General features: G+C 43.7%; 3 protein-coding genes across 3 annotated transcripts; all 3 read right to left on the bottom strand.

The window, feature by feature from the left end:
- Positions 1-614: 614 nt before the first annotated feature.
- Positions 615-5,976, bottom strand: ints13 (integrator complex subunit 13). The gene is made up of 17 exons (XM_088367553.1): positions 5,551-5,976; positions 5,218-5,468; positions 5,070-5,144; positions 4,785-4,987; positions 4,611-4,691; positions 4,252-4,342; positions 4,050-4,178; positions 3,133-3,217; positions 2,817-2,909; positions 2,658-2,747; positions 2,390-2,568; positions 2,166-2,330; positions 1,916-2,070; positions 1,315-1,545; positions 1,113-1,243; positions 895-1,027; positions 615-821 (listed from the first exon to the last, which is right to left on the bottom strand). The coding sequence occupies exons 2-17, from the start codon at positions 5,440-5,442 to the stop codon at positions 785-787; spliced, it is 2,103 nt and encodes a 700-aa protein (XP_088223679.1). The 5' UTR covers positions 5,443-5,468; positions 5,551-5,976; the 3' UTR covers positions 615-784.
- Positions 5,977-6,853: 877 nt separating this feature from the next.
- On the bottom strand, positions 6,854-11,727 carry LOC148379396 (uncharacterized). The gene is made up of 7 exons (XM_088367560.1): positions 11,525-11,727; positions 10,694-10,902; positions 10,470-10,562; positions 10,315-10,404; positions 10,043-10,153; positions 9,798-9,918; positions 6,854-9,558 (listed from the first exon to the last, which is right to left on the bottom strand). Exons 1-7 carry the CDS (start codon positions 11,541-11,543, stop codon positions 7,961-7,963), a joined length of 2,241 nt encoding a protein of 746 aa, XP_088223686.1. The 5' UTR covers positions 11,544-11,727; the 3' UTR covers positions 6,854-7,960.
- Positions 11,728-11,833: 106 nt separating this feature from the next.
- Positions 11,834-16,228, bottom strand: LOC148379395 (kit ligand-like). Its single transcript, XM_088367443.1, has 7 exons — positions 16,188-16,228; positions 15,901-16,008; positions 15,775-15,831; positions 15,510-15,668; positions 15,290-15,449; positions 14,833-14,933; positions 11,834-14,252 (listed from the first exon to the last, which is right to left on the bottom strand). The coding sequence occupies exons 1-7, from the start codon at positions 16,197-16,199 to the stop codon at positions 14,082-14,084; spliced, it is 768 nt and encodes a 255-aa protein (XP_088223569.1). The 5' UTR covers positions 16,200-16,228; the 3' UTR covers positions 11,834-14,081.
- Between the last annotated feature and the right edge of the window lie 700 nt (positions 16,229-16,928).

The following is a 16,928-nucleotide window of genomic DNA, read 5'->3' as shown; positions in this document are numbered from 1 at the left end:
TGGTTGAATATGATGACGACACAGGCGGTGAGGAAACCAAGATGGCAGCCTCCTTGAGAGCACTTTTTTGTTATTGTGATTCATAAACACATTTATGAATGTATTATTTCTAACTTTATTAGTTATATACAAAAAAAAATTCAACTATTTCCCCACAAAAAAGCAGTTTGGAAAACCATGACAGCCTCAAGGGCTAAAAACGTTCTTTAACATTTAAAACTATATTCGAAACTACACCATAATTTCCTAACTTTTGACCACATAAATATGCATTTGGAGTTTAATCACAGCAAGTTGGTAGATCGAGACAGCCACCTCTGTGAACTCATGTTAACTGTCTCAATTCCTTTTTATGAAAATAATTAAATGTGATTTTTACAATAGCTCTTTTTGGTTGGCTCTATTCACTCAGGCAATTATCAACTTTGATCGTTTGCAATGAGTCACTTCCCAGTCACTTCTTTCATAATTTGAACAGAATGTTCACGTACTGAAATATCTTTTGTCGTTGCATTATCAATCTAAGCCAACATAGTGGTACTGTTTTTCTCTAAACTGGGCAATTGTGTAAATTAGTGATAAGTAAGGCGCATATTAAGAGAGCGTCAATGTAATACAATCCAGCGTTCGCTTTTATTGCAATGTACAATACAAGAATGGCATATTTACAAAAAACGGTTAAAAAATTAGACTTTCATCATTTCACTGGCAAGTCGTGCTTTTCGGGAATGACTGACCCCCATGTTTAAAATACACAGAAGAACAGCTGCTTGGCGGAAAAGCATCATCTGGAAGCCTTGCCATTTTCATGAACATCCATCCTGTAAACAGACAAAATGTAATTTATTATTTTCATTTAACAACTGAGAATATGCGAGATGATTTCAACTGCACCCGTTTTCATCTTTGAGGTGCTGGTACAGCTCAAACTTGCTGTTGACTGAGCGCGCTCTGCCCATAAACTCCCGGCGCTTTCTGGACTTGGCTGTGATCCGATTGGTCCACAGAGAGAGTAGCGAGACGGGTCCTATGGCAACACAAAAATAGGCCATTTTGACAATTGTATTAATTTGTTTAATAAATGTAAGAAAACTCAATCGGGATTCAAGTACCTTTGGCGCCCTCTGGTGACTCAACCTCGTCAGTGGCCAGACGGGGTTTCTTGACCAAGGGCTCTGGGGAGTCCGGTGAATCCTTGATAACTTCCAACTCTTGATTGTCCTTATCCGGCGCACTTTTTGCCCTAAAAACAAAGCACGGTCAAGTGACGGCATTACCTTGAGTTTTTGATGAACACTTATGAAAGTAACTCACCTTTCCGAGTCCTTCCAGCTTTTGTCCTCCACATCCTTGCCTCCGTTTTTGTCTGCCCGGTCTTCCCTGTCTTCCCTCTTCCTACCCCGCTTCTTCCTCTCTTCTTCTTCGGGAGGTTTGCTGCGGCAGGCGACGATGCAGTCCAGGACCCTCTGGTGCCTGTCGGTGGCCCCGGCGTGGGTTTTCACCAAAGTCTCCAGCTCGTTCCACATTATACGGTATTGCTCGTCTCTACAGGGAACAAAAAAACATTTGAACTGACTTAAATTCTTCCATAGATACATTAAAATGTGTCATATTGGCCATAATGATTTTTTTTATTATTGAACCAGATTTTCATGCTAACAAATTATGGATGAAATTACAATTTTAGAATAAGCAATGGCTCTATACAATTAATTGATTATTAAAATACGAGGCCATTTTTATAATTGATTTGTTGTCGATTCATTTTGACACCTCATAATTTCATTGGATTTATTTACTGTCATCAGGAAGTAAGTTGAATTTCTGTAATTGTAATCACCATGTCGTATCATGTACATCGATTTCTTTCTTTAACTGGTTATGAGGAGTGACAGGAAGTTATTCACAAGCCAACCTCTTGGGGCCTTTGCCTCTGGAACCCACAGTGGAGATGGGAAGCGGGTCGTTCTTCCTCTCCATGTCCACCAAGTTGTAGACGGTCTTTTGGCAGGTTAAAACGTCCTCGTCGGTCAGAGTCTCTTTCACGATCAAATTAGCCAGAGGAACCACCTTATTAGATGTGGAAAAGGGAGGGGGGTCAAGAAAGACACGCTGAAGAATATCAAATTGAGTCGGGTAAGAACGGCAAAGGAAGATGTGCTCACTGCCTGCATGTTGAAAATGGTGGTCTGCGAAATGATCATGGGCCAGTAACGTGTGTGGCGTTCAAGCTGAGCTTTGGCGCGGTCTGCCGGAAGCTTCGCCGCAGGATGATGAGAGGCCTCGCAGACGGGTGTAAGGCGGTTCTCCTTCATGAACTCGCCGAAATCCTAAAAGAGACCAAAAGAATCAGAAAAAAAAAAAAAAAACACGGGAAATTGTTACATACGGTGATACGATAGTCGGTCACACGCCCGCCGCAGCCTTCGCTGATGGAAGGCGGGTCCTCCAGCGTGGAGCGATTGCTGTTGAGCACGTGCAGGAAGATCTCGCCGCCGTGGGAGCTCAGCATGTGGCTGATAATCTTGGATCCGGATTTCCTGGGCTGCTCCAGTAGCACCGATCGACCTGGGAGACGATTCGATTCAAAATGAAAATAAAAGTCATGTTAGCGACGCTGCTGAGGGAGATTTGAGGAGTTTCCGAAAGCGCCTCACCGTTGAGGAGAAAGTTGGTCAAGCAGGACGAAGGACGACTGTTGACGTCAGTGGGGGAGATGCGATAAGCTCCTGTGCAGTAATGCAGCTCTAAACGAAGGGGAAATGCGTCAGGATGTCATTCAAAATAAATCCAGCGCTCGTTTGGCTTGAACGCACCTACGGAGATGGTTCGTGGCGTGCACCATTTCAGAGTGACCGTTTCTTTGAGTCCGTTCTCCCGCGTGCTGGTGCCGGCCATGTGCAAGTCTCCTGTGCGAGGAAAAAAAAATAAAAAATAAAAATAAAAAAAAGAGTATGAACAGAAATTTACTCTCGAGGGGCTGTGCAATTAATCAAAATTTAATTATGATTATCACACTGCATGATTACAAATAATCATTAAAAAAAATAGCAATATGCATTAATATCAAATGGACTGTTCAAAATAACTGATTATTATTATTTTTTTAATAATCGAGCAGTCCTAACCCACCACTTTTAAAGAACTCCATGTGGGCGTCCTTGTGATGCAGCAGCTCCACGTCGTAATTGGCCGACGTGTTGGCGTGCTGCTCTTCCTGTCCGTCCGCGGAAAACACACAAACGCAACATGTCAGCGCCACGTCGAATCAGAGCCCGCCAATTGTCACGCACTGCTGATTTCATGTTGCGGTTATGGGTGGTGGCTTTTATTAAGGGGGAAAAGGAGGAAGCTATATGCTAAAAGCTAAAGGTGTGATGTCGTTCTGGATAACACAGCGGGTGACTGTAAGTGGAAAGTGGAGGAGGAACAGACGGACAGTGAACAGATTGAAGGGCGGAAAGACAAAGCTGGTCAAAATAATTTGGGGGGATTCGAATTTCTAGATAGACCTCGTTTGAGTTGAACGAGTCCACCCGTGATTTACGAGTTGGAAAATTGTTTTGAGACCAGCGTTGGCTTACTTTAAACATCTCACACGTCATACAAATAAATGTTGGCAACCAAAGAGACACACATGAGAAAAAAAAAAAAACACGACACATGACTCGGACTCTGCTCCTTCCTCCTCACGTGCGTGTGTGCGTGCGACTCGAGTACTAACCTGTTCGCAAACATTTAATGTGGGCTAGCAAAACAGAAAATACAGCATGAAACCAGCAGCAGGGTTCAGTCGCGTCCACGTGCAGGTGAGATGTACGAAAAAAAATAAAAATAAACAGCGTGAGAGTGAGACGTCGGAAACAAGGAGGGAGAGCCGGCAAGTGGGGAAAAAAAAAAGTGAGAACTCAAAGCAGACGTGAGTGGAGCAATGCGTGCAGCTTATGAGAACATTTTTTTTTTTTTACAAAGCTAGACATCAAGTGATTTTTTTTTTTTTGGAATGTGAGTATGGATCCTAGTGGGAGTCGGGGCCAAAGGTCACTCACCTTCATGGGAATGTTGGTGATGGTGGTGGAGGCCAAGTCAAAGTGCTGCTGCACCAGAATGTTCAGCTTGCTGGCCAAGTGCCTCCCTGCACGCACACTGTGCACCTCACTTGTCAGCAGAGGCGACACCTGAGCGAAACCGACGTTCAAGAAGAAATGTTTCGGATGGAAATAGGAATAAGGACGCTTTCGAAGCACCTACCTCTTTTTTGGGCCGGTCCGACACGAGCGTGTCGTCGCCCTGGGGGTAGATGTGAATAAGGACCAGCTCACACTGTTGGATGCCCATCAACCTGAAACAACCAAAAAGATGCTATGGTATGTGCAATACATATACAAAGTCTACACACCCCTATTCAAATGCCACATTCCTTTTGTAAAAGGGTGTGGACACTTGTGCAACCACAGGATCTCAATTGAGCAGGTTGCAGACCATATTAATGCTGGAACTCTTTTTTTAAAATGATTTATCTTGGTGTCATTGTTGTATATGACAAAAAATAACATTGGGACAGGGGTGTGTAGACTTTTTATACCCACTGTCACACCACAATAACTGACCTGTCTGACCCTGCTGCCAACTTGTTTTGCTCCATAATGGTTTCCTGAATGCAGTCTTCCAACATGCGCACATGAGTGTCACTAAGAAAAAAAGAAGAAATTAACGAACTATGACACCTAAGCACTACTTTTCATTTCTAATTGATAACACGTCTCCATCACAGCGTCGTCTACCTTTTAGCATTCGTCAGACAGATAATACGACCCCGGTTGGCTACCCGCTCAGCCACGTCCATCAGAGCGATACGCTTCTCGTGCTGCAGCTCGGTGATCTTGCACAGCGACTCCACCGCCGCCACCAGCCCGTGCAGGATGCTGCAGCACTCGGGGTCCTCGCGCGGATTCGGGGGCCCCACCGCAGCCAGAGACGACATGAGCTGTCAGGCGAGGAAAATGGAATAGTTTGAATACTTTTTCTGAATACATTCGGGAAAAACTAGTTTAAGGGGACATACAAACCTCATGAGTGCTCTGGCAATCACGTTTCCAGCTATTTAAGAGGTGGAACTCCGAGTCACTCACAATGTAGTTAATCTATAAAGAAATAGATTTTACTTGAAAGCATCTGGCCTACCCTTGCATGAACAAACCAGAACAACTCACTAACCAATTTGTCCAGCGGGTAAATGTCATAAAGGATGCGGCAGTATTCCATCGAGCACTCCACAGCACATGTCCACAGGGATTTGGACACGGGGGCCAAAGGGATGACTCCCTGGCCTCGGCTCTTGGTCAGGACATCACATTCCACCTGCTGACGACTGGACTCGGCCATGTAGGGACAGTGATCCACCACAAAGACAGTCTTGTGGGACACTGAGAACATCTTCATCTTGCAAGCTTAAAGTGAATGCTAAACTGCAACAACAATGGAGAAACAAATACAAACAAAAATCAAATGAAAGATATCGAAAAGGACCTGTCAATATTCATTACTCACAAGTGGAAATCTTCTCAAAAGCTTTCCGGTCAGGAAACGGTCGTTTGAAACATGATTGCGCTTTCCTTTGAGATCAAGATTTTACATTTATGTATCTGAAAATAAAGTGAGGAAATCCCAGATTATAAGAAAGATAAATTAGGAATAACCGACGACAAATTATAGGCAGGCTACATGCTAATATGGCTATCGCTCGAGTTATCAGTACGTTGTGGCCGGTCGGAGCTTTTTAGTATTTTTTCTGCTTCACTTTTATTACCAACGACTAATGAATACTTATAATTAATTAAATGTGTTTATTTTATCACACTCATCCATGATGGTTTCCGAAATGTATCGTAGCACAAAACAACCCTGTGAGCAGATTAGCTAGGATTGTTATTAGCGGAAATAAGGCCGGCGGTAGTCCGTCACTAACTACCTCCCCCGGAGAGGAACAAAGATTCTGTGTTCAAAGGTTCCTATCAGAAGAAATATTTGTGTAAAAAAAAAAATATATATATTTTTTATAAATTCACAAGTCATTAAAGAATGCACAATTATTGGCAAATACGTGATATGAATCTAATAATATAATCGATTTTTAGTTTTTTTTTAGCCTACTTCTTTAATTTGTAATTTTGTATGTAATTAAAAAAAGACACTCTCTGTTGAACATTTAAGAACAAAATGTGCCCATACCATTGATGATAAATACCCACAGCGGCTGCATTGTTTTCTTGGATGTCAGATGTCAATGTGTCGCCTTGGCAACAGACAGTCCAGTCTGATGATTAAGTTAGATACTAATGTATGTACTATGTGGCCTCACACTGCTGGCTGGCCATAATGGCTGAGGAAGGTCTCCTGGGGAAATAAAGGAAGTGAGTCACTTCTTGTTGACTGTCCACTTACTTTAAAAAATGGCCCAGCCTGGCCCACATCACAGCGTAGCACACATTAAACAAAGCATTAATCCAAACCACTCGTTCCAATGCCATCGGATTCTCGTTAAGCGTGTCCGACTTTAAAGATCCTACAAATCTTAAAAGTCATTTCATGATTATTGTTATTATTGCAAAGGCCGGTTTTAATTGTGGCTAACAGATGCAAGGGATCATCAATAAAATATAAATGGGAGGCTGGCTTGTTCTGAAACCCCAAAGGAGTTAAGAGGGGGACAAATATGAAGGACACTATTAAAAAGTCATTAGGACAAAACATTTTAAGTGTTAAGAGTGTGATTGCCTCAGGTGGAGGATTAATGACTGACGTCTTCACTGTATATGAAGATGAATGCATAAGTGAAATGACGACACTGATGTAATCCTTCGCTATAGCTTTTAATGCTCTAACTGAGGTTTACAAACATATGTGACAATTTCACCACATTTGCATTAAAAACAAAAAATAATACTATAACAACTAGAGTTAGGGTACACTTGTAATCAATAACGCACTCCCGTTTAATAGAAAGCAAACTACGTTTCAAAAAACAAAAAAATCAATGCAAATGTTAAGAATACAACAAATGTCACAGTGGCATGCCGTGGAATACAACAACACCAAAATATTTTGAGCCCACTTTTTTTTTTTTAAATCAATGAAAATGATTAATAGCCACACTTGCCTTTGGGATTAATATTTGCGTACAAAAATACTGTTGATAGAAGAGGAAAACTATTTATGAGCAAAGTAAAAACAAATGTTAGTATGCTGGCTGACATGTTTGGAAAAGCTTTTAATGTCCTCAGCTGGATTTATATAAAATACAGCGGTGTTGTCATACAATTTGAATTTGTTCTTAGACACTCGTAACTTAAATCAATCTATTCCTATTGAAATAAATGAAAATGCCATTTTCCAACAAAATAAATCTTTAAAGTATATTTTAATAGAGGAGACGCAAGTGCTGCAATCTTTGTGTCCGCTCAAAGCACCGCAAAATAAAAGGTATTTAGCGTTAGCATCAAAAGGAAATTCAATGAATATCTTTACAATGTTACTATGTTCCCCCCCCCCCTCCCACTAGCTTAAACACAGTATTAAAATTAATAGTAGGTGCGTGGATGATGGGTTAAACAGAAAAATCCATCTGTTTTTATCCATCCGGGGGCGGCCATTTTGTTTTTTACTTCTCCTTGCGGTCGACTGAAAATGACATCACAGTGCCGAAGGGCTCAGCTAGCAAAAGTCACATGACCGAACATAGACAACAGCTTAGCCGTGATGGTTGGCACAGTGATGTCATCTTTAGTCGACGGCAAGTGTCAGTAACAAAATGGCCGCCCTTGGAGAGAGAAAAATGCAGGAGGACTTTTCTGATTAATTCACGAGGATACTGTTTTTAGACTAAAACAAAGTTCTAACTGGACAAAATGTCTTCAATACACGGTTGACGGCTGGTATCTGAAGGCACCGTTGTATTTCTTTAAAACTCATCGATGCCTTCCTCCTCCTCCTCGTCAAACTTCCTCTTGAGTGTGTTTTTCTTCTGCTTGCCCCTGTTCTTCCGCTTGGCGGCGAAGTCCGGATCGGCCTCACGCAGGTGCACCAGCTCGTGGTTCTTGAGCAGGCCCGGCACGGTGAAGCCTTTGCCGCAGGTGTCGCACGTCCAAGGCTTCTTGCAGGAGTGAGTCCGCTTGTGGACGTTGAGGTGCGACGCCAGCTTGTACGTCTTCCCGCACACGTCGCAGCTGAATGGCCGTTCGTTGGTGTGCAGCCGAATATGAACCTTGAGGTTGCCCACTTGGGTGAAGCTCTTCTCGCAGAGGGAGCAGCGGTAGGGGCGCTCCCGGGTGTGGATCCTCAGGTGGACCCTGAGGCAGTACTTGCTGGAGAACTTCTTCTGGCACACGGGGCAAGGGATCTTAGCTTTGGGGATGTGGTCCTGCTGGTGTCGCTTCAGGTCCGACAAGTAGACGAAAGTCTTGCCGCACTGGGAGCAGAGGTACTGGCGGTCGCCGATGTGGTACCCCATGTGCCGTTTCAGCAGGCTGGGCACGAGGAAGCGTTTGCCGCAGCGCTCGCACATGTGGGGGCGGTCCCGGGTGTGCCAGCGCTCGTGGTTGGCAAGCTTGAAGGCGGTGGGGAAGCTTTTGTTGCAGTGCTTGCACGGGAAGGTCATCTGACTAGTGTGGCACTCCATGTGCCTCTTGAAATAGGTGGACTGGGTGAAGCCCTTGTTGCAGATATCGCAGTAGAAGGGCTTCTGGCCGCTGTGGGCCAGCATGTGCTTGGTCAAGCTCTGCAGCTTGGCGAAGCACTTGCCGCACTGGCCGCAGGCGTAGGGTCGTGCCGTGCTGTGGGTCTTCAAGTGGTTGTTGAGGAAAGCCTGAGTGCGGAAGCTTTTGCTGCACGAGGTGCACGCGAAGGGTTTCTCGCCCGTGTGGATGCGCTCGTGGTCCATCAGCTTGGACTGGTAAGGGAAGCTCTTGTCGCACATGCTGCAGTTGAAACGGTCGGCCGGCGGGCGGATTTGCTTCTTCCGGCGGATGCTCGGCTGAGAGTAGTCTTCCTCGGCGAATCTATCGAGGGGCAACGGCGGCAAGGCCGGGAGGGAGATGGTGTTGGTGGCGATCTGCGACACCCACTGGTGCAGGGTGACGCGTTGCGTTTGGAGCTTTTGGCCGTCCTTCGTCACGGTGGGACTTGGCGACGCCGTTTTCAAGGGCACCACTTTGAAGGGGATGGATTTCAAGGGCGCCGGCGGCGCTTCCGACTTGTCTGCCGGCGCTGCCTGCTCAGTTTCTTTACTTTGCCCCGCCTCGGAAACTGGCGTTTTTGGAACGGCTTCACTGCTGGCTGCCATGGTAACATGCGAGGCGGTGACGAGGACCTCAGCGTCGTCCGAGTCTTCTGACATGTCGCCGAGTGGGAGCGGGCTCGTGACCGGAGGGCTTAGCACGGGCTGCGGCGGGGGAGGAGGAGGGGGAGGCGGCGGCGGCTGCGGAGGAGGAGCTTGGACGGGTTTGGGTCGGAAGGCGAGGGACGAGAGCACGCAGTCGCCCACTGAAGACGAGATGGTTGCTGGACATGTGGAAAACAAATGGAAGACGATTCAATACCATTCCACACTTCAATATTTGTGACTTTGAGTGGGTGTGGCTTAGAAGGCGGAGCCTGGTCCGGTGAGTGACGTGGGCGCCAGGAAATTAATACGCGCGGGTTAGCGTGCGCTAACTGTTAGCCAGTGCACAAGTGATTCGATTAATCGTCTCAAACCTAGGTTTTCTTTTTCAGAATTGGTTTTTCTAGCTTCTTCATACCTTTACCAGACAGCAGTCCTTTGGATTGCTGGTACAGCAGGAGAGACTTGAGGTCGCCCCCCTCGGGAATGACGCCCCCACATGCCTCCAGCGTGGTGGGTTGTGAAATCATGGAACTGAGCTGAAATGGAAAAAGATGACTAAGACCAAGTTTGATCCATTTTGGTGTGGAATGTTAGGTGGAGGCATCATTGGTGACTCATGGTCTGCTTCATAATGGAGACATCCTGGGTTCGAATGCGTACCTGGGAGAGATTGGGAACAGGAAGTAGCTGCTCCAACTTGCACACCAGGCCGGCGAGCAGAGTCTGCAGCGCCGTGTCAAACTTTGTGCCATACTGAACCGGGAACACCTCCTGTGGAGAAAAACCCGATGAAATCTAGGAATACTAAGCAATGCGACACGGTTACCATGGAGACAGCTTTTGTTATTATTATTATACACACCCCATGAATCCATCGTATCCATGACAACGTGGACCCCAGCCCAACAAAGTATTGTTCCAGCAAAGAGTACCTTAAAGAAGATCTTCCTCTCTGTGGGGCTTTTGAGCAGATTCTGGACCAGCACCATGAAGTTGGTTTGACAGTTCTCCACTTCCGAATCCTTTTGTAACAGAAACAATTCAATATTTAATTAACACCACGGAAGGAGAGTTTAGGCATACTTACCCGTGTAGATGCAGGGATCTTCAGTTTATTTATTAGTGTTTGAATAGCACGGGAGTCTGGTTGGCCTTCTCCCTGGAGCAAATCCAAAATGATCTAAAAGAAGAAATTAGTAGAACGATTATTTGACCCATTAATCGACTGACCGGTTTGCAGATTTTTTATTTTTTTTTGCCTTCCGACACAAATTTTATTTACAAGCCAACTTCATATACGCCACCGCTTACCCTCGCCCGCAAGCCCAAGACGAGCTGAGCCGTCTGCTTGAAACTCATGAGCTCCGGAACCGTCTGCGTCACCATGGTGACAAACTCCTCCACCTTCTTGTACTGCGTGACGTTTCTCTGGCGGATCACTTGCCACATGAACGAATACGCCAACTGCAACGGGGACACCATCAGTCGAAGGGAGGCCAGTGGGAGAGCCCCTCCGGCACCTGGGGGCGGGTCACACAATAAAGTTAGCTGGCAGGGAAATTTTCATTATTATTTTTCCTCATTAGGGAGGTGAGAATCTTTGGTCACCGCAGAGCAGTTTGGGATCACTAACACATACTAAGCAGCTAGCAATGCCTTCAAAACCCACAAATTATTTTTACGTCATGAATGCGAGATTATGGTCACTGCACAAGTCAATTACACCTGGAGTGATGTTAACGCACATAAGGTGCGCAGACGATGCTTGTGCAATTAAACCGGAAGCATAAACCCTCCGCACATAAGCAGAACCATGCACGAAATTAGCACCCACATGCATCTGATTTTTAATTTTTCTTGATATTGCATGCAACATTATTGAACGCAGAAAAAAACAACCATGCAGAATGCGATCAGGACATCCGGGCAACTATGTTTAATTTTAATCAAGCGCGTGCAGGGAGTCGTGAGGGATTTTACTTGGCGATGCTGCCAAAATTAAAGAGTTTGAGCAACAGTTGCGGTCATCCTTGGCTGTGTCAATATCCATCTTACGTAGAGCGACAGATTGATGGCGTCATATTTTATTCAATAGTTCTTGGCGGTAGCTGTTAGCCCGCCAATGTTAGCTTAGCAACTTACCTTCGGACCGCCTCTCCATTCTGTGGCCGCCGGCCAGTGTTGCAAACTCACAGTGGAAATAAACGACTTACTGGAAAAAAATGAAAGTGTTTTGTTTGCCTAAAAATAAAAGAAAAGTAAAAGAAATGTATTATTTCTCGAACGTCAAGCCAGGAAGAATAATGGCGACCGTGGCTCGTAGCTTTCCAAAACAAAAGCTAAACAGTTTCCGGCGGAAGTGAATCTACAAAATAAAGGTATAGCATATTTGAGACGAAATGATGTGTTTAGTTACATCGGAAACTGGAGTGTCCATGACGGTACAGCATCAACTTGTGAAAAATACGTTTATTGTTTATTTCAAGACGGGAAATCCATGACAAACAAATTGTTTATAGACTTGTAACATGTATAAAATGCTTACCATAGCTCTGTCGCTAAACCCTGGTATGTAATAAATAAAGTCTCATTTAATTGTTTTCCCTCCAATTCTCTCCACATTAGTAACACCAGTTTCTCAAATAACAAAAAGAAGAATGCATTCAATAATTGTTCGGTGTTGCTGTGTTCTTCCCTTGTAAAAATTGCAAAAAATTCAATTAACACACAGTATAAACGTCACAACCATAAAATAGTTCTTTTTCATGCATAATGTTAATAGTGTTAAATTGTTTTTCTTGCTGTGAAATCCAGTGAATGCAAATATTTTGGCAGTGGTGTAGAATGGCACTGCATCAAAATGATCTGTTTCTTATACTTTCCCAGATGTGTGTGTGACGATGATCATTGGGACTTTAACTTATCACATTGTGGCTAAATAATGCAATCGGAATATTAGATTTAAGCAGGATGTGATTTGATGACAGGCTTTCCAGCTTTTCACTGTACATGGCAAATGTTACCCTTCAAGACACACATATAGAAAGAAGAAATGCGCTCACAGTATTTTGTTGCTGAATGACACACATTTTCACACATTTACACAAAAAATAATTCCCTGGGCGATTCAGTAAACATTGTAACTTCCAAGGAACACGCGTTAGAATGTTTACTAGTTTGGCATATTGGGGTCAAATTTTAGAACAACATTAGGTCAAATCAAGTTCACCGTTAAACACATTTTAAATTCAGTAAATTCCACTTATAGTCTAAATGTTTCTTTTTGTGAGACATGTCCAACTTGTCTATTTACACTTTGGTGTATTTTAATGAAGTGGTTCCTTGGAAAGCAATCATTGGAATACTGTAAAACTGTTATTGGAATATTAATCATCATCAGCAGTTGCGTGCGGTCCACCGAGATTCCTGGCGCGTTGATTCATCGCGCTCAGTCGTGTTGGTAAGTGGCATTTCCTCCAGCCTACGGCCACGTCTTTTGTGGACCGAGAACAAGCGTCCCTCTTATGCTCCTCACTGAGCTCATCCGTCCGTCCGTCCGTATCTCCTCGACGCTCCTGTCTTCCCTTTCTGTGTGTCGATGACGAATCCTCTCCCCACACATCCTCATGATTGGGTTTGACTCAGTGAATGAGGCATTAGAAAGTTCAGCGCTCTTCGCTGCGACCGAGAAGAAGAAGAAGCGATACATCACGGCTGGAGCGGAACACACAATGGAGGGATTCACAGGCCAGTCTGGCCGTGGCTATCTTTGCCATCTGCTGCAAGCTTTGATACACAAAGTAGGACCCTTGTTGAACCGCAAGCGGAGTGTTGTTTGCGACCGGCGGCTTTGCCATCTGCGACCGATCATCGCAATGTCAACAACAAGTGCACGAGTGGCTCGGATGAATCGCTTTCTACGTGTTCATACGCTGAGAAGGCATTAAGATAAATAACTGGACATGCGTAATCATAATCTAGTGGCTATATGCGGGGAGGGGGTATCGGGACACCTATATGCTGAAAGTTGATTATTGATCATTGATATCGAAAGCAAGTCCTACGTAGGGGTCGAACGATTTAAGATGTTTAGTCCAAAGTCGATTCGAACCCGATTGTCAGGATTAATATCTAGAATATCTCCTAAGTAAGGGTTGAAAGACTTCAAATAGTTAGCAGTTGATTATAACATGCTAAAAATTGAGTCGTAGTCAATTAATGGGTGACCTCATTAAGCAAGTCCGAAGCAGGTGTTGTACGAAGATTTAGCTATTTGTCGACTTTACGTAGTTGACTAGTGGACTCATCGTTTGGGAACGTCAAATCGACTTAATCTCAAGTCACCTTATTGTTTCAGTATCTGGTCTTCATAACGCGAGAAGACGAATAAGGTCATGATTGGCTATTGCGAGCCAATTTTGTGAGTGACTCGAGTCAACTCTTGAGTCAAGTCACAAGCCATCAGAGCGGTGACTCAAGTCCATGTCACAATGACTCGAGTCGCCATTCAGCTAATCTGGAGATCCATTCGTCCAGAAGAGGATCCAGTCCAGGCCTTCTCCAGATTTCATTTTTCAATGCTCCAGAATTCATTTGGGATTTAAGGCTTAATCCACATGACGCTCTGGCCTCAGTTCACGTCAGAGTGAGCCGTCTGAGCTTCTCCCATACGGAACCTTCTCATCCTTATTTTTATTCTTCATCTCATTTCATGCCCGGCGACCACGTCCTCCTCCGGGAGAGCATCAGCGGTGTCGTGGGCGAGCTTTTGAAGCGGGATGGAGACGACGGACACGCTTGGAACGATGCCACGAGGTGCCATTTCGATCTCCTCAGCTGGGCGTGCCGGTAAATGTCTCGTAGATGCGATCTGAAGAAAATTTGTTTAATCACAAGGCGGACATCATTAGGTGAGCTAATAGGGGAGCCTCAAAGCACTGCTCAATATTTAATGAGCGCTTGTTAACAGGAATTTCCTTTCAGGAAGTGCTCGCTAAAACGAGTACATCATCATTCGGGCTTTATTGGAGTGGCCCTTGGAGATTCCATATAATGGGATTTTTTTTTTTTTTCTAGAATGGTGTGGCTTGGACTTCATTACAAATAGCTATAATAATATTCTATTTAGCTCCAAGATGTATTGGTAATAATTAAATTAAGCTCTAGTATGAATTCAATTATATTAAAAACGCCGTCATACGCAAAATGGCGTCTGGCAGTCTGAAAAACAGGAAATTGTCTCGTGTCGAACACACCGCAAGAAATATTAAGTACGTCACAAAAACTAGTTTTACCTTTTAAAAATGTTTGCAAGGTAATAATCTTGTTTGCATAGTGTTAATGTGTTCCAATCCACTCTGGAAAGAAGCTACCGGAAAAAGAATCGTACAAATCTTGCTGTGAGGTGTTTACATGGCGCTCAGGTGATTAAATAAGTCACAATTATTTACCCGCCATATGATGAGAATGACGCAAGCCGTTATAGGAATAAAAACCAGAAGCAACGGCGTTCTTTTCCACCATCTGTAATCCCGACCTTCCTTTTGACCCCCTGTAAGAAGGACAATATATGTAATCAATTCTCATTGACGGATAAAATCGCCAAAGATCAATATTACTATTAAATATTGAACTGGTTTGAGCATAAATTTATAATGGTAATAAATATATTCAATTGAAAAAAAAAGGTGACTAATATTTATAGTACTGAAATACAATTTTAGCTAGTTAGCATACGCAACAATATGGAATTAGCCTGTCTGATTGTTGCTAAGAAAATTCTTAAGGCTCAATCATAAATGACAAAAAGTGTGTGAAATATTACAGGTATGAACGACTTTGTTAATATACATTAATAGATTTGTATAATCCACGTTCAAATTTTGGACACATCTATTGCAAATTTACCTGGTGCATTTGCCGAATTGAGACAAGGCGGCGGCTTGCAGGAGAAGCTGGAGGCTTCATGACCCGCAACGTGGAGGAGCTCCTCGATGTAGTCGAAATAAAGCTCATTCTTAAATCTCCCCTCCTGGTAGTGACACTGGAAGACTTGCATTGCTGTTTCCTGGACGGAGAACGTTTAATGACTTCCCCGTCCGGAACGATCAAATACGTGACGGCTTACCAGTTCCTGATGGTCAAACGTAAAACGCAAACTTTTCAGCATGGCGATGAAAACCAGGATATTTTCCTTGTTGGAAGAGACGGCGCCAAACATGTTGGCCAAATTGCGAAGACTTTGCTCCAATGGGTAAACGTTTAATACCACCCAACATGCACCAGCCTAAGAAAAAAAACATTGACAATGAATAATAAGAACGTTTTTGAGAATTTAAATGCGCCTTATAGTCCGTAAAATACGGTAAGATGATTTTTTTTTGCATACATACCACTTCTCTGGGAATGTAATGAAGAGGAATCTCATAATCGGAAGGGATGTTCTGTTTCTAAATGAGAGGCAAAAATTAAATGCAAAAATCAAACAGAACAAAAAAATAAAAGGCGAAGAAACTCACCAGTAGCGACAGCTTGCTCACATCATCAGTTATCGGGGTTCCAAATTTTCCACAGCATAGATTCAAACTTGTAAACAGACTCAGGAGGACACAAGGTGCCTTGAAGATCTGTGAGAAAAATTTATTAGCTGTTTCCTGGCACAAAATATGGAATAATGTCAATATTGTTTCACTGCAGGGTTAACACAAGCTCATCTGCCTTTGTCAACATGACGAGTAAAACCAAATGTCAGCTTTCACAAACTCCTCAGTCTTTCCCAATACGGAATAAAAATAAATAGACTTACTTTCTCCCTCATATGGAGCACAAATGCCTGATCCGCTGCATGGAAGTGCGTCTTTATAATCCAAAGCTGGAGATAACTGTGAGCCCGTGTGTGTGTGTGTGTGCGAGGTTCAAGCATTGAAACTTGAGGATGGGCCAGCAGCCGTCTGCCTGCCTCCACACAGACTGGCGAAGGCTTTTTGAAAGGCTGGAGAGGCCGCCTACAGGCTGAGTCACCGTGTCACACGCTGACCACGTCTGAGACTTCTCCCACGGATCAATCAAGTCGTCACCAGAGCGTGGGCGCTGCATACGCGCTAGCGGGGGGTGTATTTCACCCGGGTTATTCCCGAGAGATTTTTTGAATGTAAATGAATGCAGGTTGGAGGAAATGTGTGGCTTTGATATTCAACCAGGCTTTTCTTGTTATTGAAAGCATACACAAATTAAGTCATCTTCCAATCATCAAGCTCATAAAAATAGTAAGACTATGCTAACAAATTCTCTGAAAACGTGATATTAATAAAACATAATAACGAGATGTTTTGAGAATTTTGCGCCAAAGTGAGTACGAGCTATCAGCAACATCTACTGCGCATATTTCAAATTTCTCACGCTCAAAACAGAGCATTCTTTTTCTTTTTTTTTTTTGAAGACAATAGAATATATTAATTTCATATTGGACTTGCACACAAGCATGCTTCTCATTATATTTTTAGGAATCCAGTATTGTTTTCTTATCTGCTCTTTGAGGGGCTTCCAG

The sequence above is a fragment of the Syngnathus floridae genome, chromosome 22, assembly GCF_059516105.1.
Source record: "Syngnathus floridae isolate MCC-2025c chromosome 22, RoL_Sflo_1.0, whole genome shotgun sequence".
Taxonomy (NCBI): Eukaryota; Metazoa; Chordata; class Actinopteri; order Syngnathiformes; family Syngnathidae; genus Syngnathus; species Syngnathus floridae.
The sequence above is the reverse complement of the archived record's forward strand: the minus strand, read 5'-3'. Positions and strand labels throughout refer to the sequence as shown.